The sequence below is a fragment of the Miscanthus floridulus genome, chromosome 13 (genome assembly GCF_019320115.1).
Source record: "Miscanthus floridulus cultivar M001 chromosome 13, ASM1932011v1, whole genome shotgun sequence".
Classification (NCBI taxonomy): Eukaryota; Viridiplantae; Streptophyta; class Magnoliopsida; order Poales; family Poaceae; genus Miscanthus; species Miscanthus floridulus.
Window position 1 is genome coordinate 6,565,015 of NC_089592.1, and position 5,506 is coordinate 6,570,520.

The 5,506-nt window shown below is 42.6% G+C and overlaps 1 protein-coding gene across 1 annotated transcript; it reads left to right on the plus strand.

Moving 5' to 3' along the window:
- Window positions 1-3,451: 3,451 nt before the first annotated feature.
- Window positions 3,452-4,388, plus strand: LOC136502277 (expansin-A19-like). Its single transcript, XM_066497733.1, has 2 exons — window positions 3,452-3,581; window positions 3,739-4,388. Exons 1-2 carry the CDS (start codon window positions 3,452-3,454, stop codon window positions 4,386-4,388), a joined length of 780 nt encoding a protein of 259 aa, XP_066353830.1.
- Window positions 4,389-5,506: the final 1,118 nt, after the last annotated feature.

Consider the following 5,506-nt stretch of genomic DNA (forward strand, 5'->3'; position numbering starts at 1 on the left):
TTTCTCATACTTTGCTTCTGATCATCACCTTCTGATCTTTAGCACTCATAAATGATTCTTGTTCTACTCGTAGCAAGCACCACGCATAGGCAAACATACAAGCAATAAAAGAAAGCAACTAAGAACAGTACACCACACAAGGTAAAAACAACGTACTAAGAAGAGCTAGTTCTACGATCACGAGAAATGCCGAGAATGGAGCTATAATTAAAACAAGGGCTACCAAAAAGTTTATGTTATAAAAAGAAAGCAACTACGAGAATGATTTATGTGAATTATGAAGAACTACGTGAGTAACATTTATTCAGATGAAACAAAGCATATTTAAACTTGAAAACCGAGTCGAAGCTAATCATATTTTATTTTGTAAATGCTATGACCTAATTTATTAAGCAAGTTATTAAGCTTTATCTTTGCAAAAGCAATAAACATGTGAGAGCATCTAATTCGAATTTTGTACAAATGTGTTTAAACTGAGTATAATTAGAACACATTTAAGTTAACAATTAATCATATTAACATGTTATGTATAATCCACGAGATATAAAACCTATATTGCTTTTAATTATAAAACTAATTACAGACATATTAATCAATTTAATATTTAACTATATATGGAAAATAACACGTGACATGAAAACATTAGCACTACTGCATAGAGCATGACGACATGAATCTAATGCAACCGAAACGGAGCGAAGCGGAGTTAAAACAAACAAACGGCAAAGATTACGAACCAGTGGCACTCTCATAAATAAGTCATCTTCTTCCTTGTGATGGTCTGCACGTACAGAACATGGCCACCGTGGCCCTGGAGGAGCTGCACACTGTGCACGCAAGGGAGGGGCCTCGGCCTAGGCGTCTCTGCCTGCCGGCAAGACGGCAGCGCCAGTCCACGTGGGGCCCTAGGAGGAGGGGCCGGGCTGGAGCCTGCGGCTCCGGCTGTGCCGGCGTGCACAGGGCCTGCCCCTACCCTGCCACCGCGCGCAGGAGGCGCGACGAGAGGGAGGCCAGGCGGGTGAGGCGGGTCCGACGGGGCTGCGGATCGGCAGAGGCGTGAGGCCGTGGTGGTGATCGCGGCCATGGACGAGGGTGGCCTGAAATAGAGGAAGGAGGAAGCCTTCCATGGATGACCTCGCCGGAAAAGAGGGAGAAAGGTTAGGGAAATTATCAAACGGGTATGGATTCGTCAAAAGAAAGACATTACGACGTAGAGAAGATCGAGCCGAACCTTCTGGCGGTGTCTTTTCTTTTGGGGGCCACCAGAGATGGCCGGAAAACCTCACCGAAGATTGCCGGAAAATTTCGCCGTGCAAACTTCGGCGCTAATGTAGGGAGCTAGGGATGGCGGCTTGGGATGGCATTTTTAGATCTGGAATGAGTGCGTCCAGTAGAACACCGGCATGTATATATACGTAGGGTTAAGGGTCGGAAAAAAAAGGTATTTTTGCTATTTTTGGAATTTCCACAAAATTATTTTGAGCTTAAAAACAATTCTAGAAAAAGCTGAAATCGTTTTAAGTCTTTGAAAAATAATCCTAAAACTCCAAAAAAATTCAAGGAAAACTTGTAGAGATAGATTGAGATATGATGAGTCCGAATAAAGTAGTTGGAGCCCATGAAAAGGGATTTTAGAGCATTCAAAAATTGAATTTTGCTCTACGAAAAATGGGAAAAGGTTCCCGGAAAATCCGAAAATTTCCCAGGAAGGACTAGACGACGTTTAAACGTGTTTTTAAAACTTATCATTCTCAAAAGCACAAAACTCAAGCCACAAGCAAACTATCACATCAAGCAAAAGCCCGTCAAATTAATTTAGAAAAATTGGAAAACCACACTTTTTTATCTAAATTGGCTAAAACTTAAATTGATCTTGTCAAGTTTTATACAAATATTTAAACCATTTATTTTATTTAGTGTTTTGTATTCAAACCCAAAATCAGAAATTATGGGGTGTGACATAAGACCTTGTCAAACACTATATTATTCGGAGTTAGCCATAACGCCCAACAAATTGTACTTGCTCCCACAAGAATCTGATATTTCAGTTTCCTATTTATCCCTTCCAACCAACTAGTAAACAAATTATGTACGCTAGTTGGAGGTTTTAAATTAAAGGAAACATGGACAGTTCTCCACATGAATTTAGCAAAATGGCATTCAATGACAATAACTTTAAGGAACCATTCAACAATATATAGTTGTATGGAGTTAGTGCCTTAGGATGCAATGGCGCACACGAAGACATGACACAATTACAATGGCATAAATAAAAGATACTTTAAAATTTTATTTTTGAATATAAATCTAAATGTGTCATAAGAAAAGTCTAGCTACTCGTGCTAGCTATTTGTGTGGACTGTCTGGTCCGTCTTGCTAGTTAAAGGACATATTGTACGTTGTGTTATTTAAATCTTTAGTTCGTCTCAAAAGAATTGCAAAGTTCAGTTCACGAATTGTTAGGCAGAAGCTACCTGCCTTTGCAATAGTAATGATTCCAAGACGTTGAGTAGTTTAAAACATCATGGTTTAATTAGCCGTTGGTACCGGCACTTAATTATCTATGTATATATGTAATAACCTATTTATCGAAAGAACAATGGTGAACATAAAAAATTGTGAAGTAGTAATAAGCGTAATAAGCGTACTAGTCAAACACAATTTTATTTGTTAATTATTCTCATCGGATGTATATAGTGGATGATAGCATATACTGAACCAAGCAATGGAACGATGATACCCAATAAGTGGAATGTTTCAAGATAAAAGACAAAGAATAAAATGATGAACTGTACGTAACGACCTAATTCGGTGCATCTTTGTTTGTCTAAAATAATAGAGTTGAGAAAATTTGAGCTAGATGCATGCTTGAGTGTGTGGTTGTAAGTTGTAACTACATGCACACCAGCTGGAGCTGGCTACTGAGTACGGAAATATAATTGCTTAGGCTCTGTTTGGCTTACCCAGAAGCTGGCTTGTTCGGCTTCATTTTTCAACAGAAACGACATTTTTCTCTCACAATAATTTAGCCAGAATAATGTTTTTCATTCAGTTTCAGCCAAGTTTCAGCAAGCCGAACAGACCATAGAAACAGTACTAGTGCTAAGCAGACATGCAGATATCGATCATTAATTAAATAAACAACTATCAAGTCAACCTCTGGTCGTTGCGATCGTCGTTGGAACAGTGTTTGTTCGTTTCGATATGGGATGATGGGATAACCATGCATGCAATGCAATGCATTTCTCTTGGAATAATCTAATATCAGATTCTTTGCCGGCCGTCTCCTCCAGCTCGACCCTAACCCTAGCTAGCTATATAAGCACCACCATTGCTGCAGACATTCCTCACCTCCAAGCTCCAAACTTGTCTAGTGTCTACAGTCTCTACCTATCTCTAGTACGTAGCAGCATCTGGGACTGGCATCGATCGCCGGTCGTTTCTGAGCAAGATGGGGAAACGTTTCCTCCACCAGTTGCTCGCCGTTGTCCTTGCACTCTTCATCTCGCCGGCGAGATCGGGCGACTGGCTTCCGGCCACGGCCACGTTCTACGGCGGCGCTAATGGCTCCGACACAATGGGTAACAACCTAGCTGTCTTTGTCTTTGTCTTTGTGATCGTGAATCGTGATGATCAGTTCCAGCATGCATGCATGCACGCACGTACTGCAAAGTCAAGCATACACGACGTCTGTATATGGGCTTTGATCGATGAGCACGAACATATGCATGCATGCAGATGGCGCGTGCGGGTACAGCGACCTGTACGAGCAGGGCTACGGCGTGAATAACGCGGCACTGAGCACGGCGCTCTTCAACGACGGCGGGTCGTGCGGACAGTGCTACGTCATCATCTGCGACAGCAGCAAGACCGGGTGGTGCAAGCCCGGCAACAACTGGGTCGTCGTCTCTGCCACCAACTTCTGCCCGCCTAACTGGGACCTACCCGCCGTCGGGGACTTCCCCGCCGGCGGCTGGTGCGGCCCGCCGCGGCCGCACTTCGACATGTCCCAGCCCGCCTGGGAGAACATCGGCATCTACAGCGCCGGCATCATCCCCGTCCTCTACCAGCGGGTCAAGTGCTGGAAGAGCGGCGGCGTGCGCTTCACCATCGCCGGCTTCAACGGCTTCTACATGGTGCTCATCACCAACGTCGCCGGCAGCGGCTCCATCCAGAGCATGGCGGTGAAGGGCACCAACACGGACTGGATCCCCATGTACAGGAACTGGGGCGCCAACTGGCACTGCCTCTCCGGCGGGCTCGTCGGCCAGGGCCTCAGCTTCGCGCTTGTCTCCACCGGCGGCCAGAACCTCGTCTTCCAGGATGTCGTGCCGGCGTGGTGGAAGTTCGGACAAACATACACCACCTACCAGAATTTCGACTACTAATAAACTATATACACTGCTTCATTCATTCATTCCACGATGGAAATCACTTTATATTATTGTACAACCGCCAACTGATCATTGAGAGTATATATATGTTGTAACTTGTAAGTAAAATACTTGGTTATTTCCTCTTAAAAAAGTACACTTGGTTACTAGTACTCTATATATATATATATATATATATATATATATATATATATATATATATATATATATATATATATATATATATATATATATATATATATATATATATATATATATATATATATATATATATATATATATATATATAGGGAGAGGCTATTCAGTAGCCGGCTACAAAATAAGTTATTCTGTAGCCACCTCCATTTACTATAATTCTATATACTAATTTACCATAATGTCAATACATATTTACGATAGTTGGGTTACTATAACACATGGGGATATTTACCATAACGTTATATTAAACCACTTAGTAAGGAGTTACTATAATCTCGTAAATTAACATAGTAATTATCATAACTCAAAGTGGCTACAGAATAAGTTATTCTGTAGCCAGCTACAGGATAGTAGTTCTATATATATATATATATATATATATATATATATATATATATATATATATATATATATATATATATATCGTCCTGATCACAGTTTAGTGCTCCTCTCTTCTAACAATCAAAGCGTGACGATAGCCAACTAGCGGCTTGCCCCCTCAATGGGCCGAAAACCGCCGTAGGTAAGAAGGGATACGGAGCTGAAAATGCTCCCACGGCCCATTAAGACCCAGGAGTTCGAAGGTTGGCCTACTGACGCGTTCACAACTGCTCTAGGGCACCTTTAGAGTGAGGGCTGGTAAGGGATGGGCCTGCTAGCGGCTGGTACCCAGGCGCACGAGCGCCACGGGCATCCCAACCCACGTTTGGGTCTTGGCTGGAGCACGGTCCATGGTTTTTCTTCAAAGAAAGGCAAAGACCCCTTGGGACTGGTCGAACGGATCCAAAAACTATATGGATTGGCCGCCAGGAATCTGGATTCGGTCACCAGCTGACCCATGCCAGACCCCCACGAACGGGAAGCCGAGGACCCATGATTCGTCCATCAAAGAAAACATGGCATGGCTCAGCCTC

What these genes read in the sequence shown, in the direction of transcription:
- LOC136502277 (XM_066497733.1), top strand. Translation starts at nt 3,452, where the DNA reads ATGGGGAAACGTTTCCTCCACCAGTTGCTCGCCGTTGTCCTTGCACTC. An exon ending in TAATGGCTCCGACACAATGG is followed by an intron (nt 3,582 to 3,738) that starts GTAACAACCTAG and finishes GCATGCATGCAG; the next exon opens with ATGGCGCGTGCGGGTACAGC.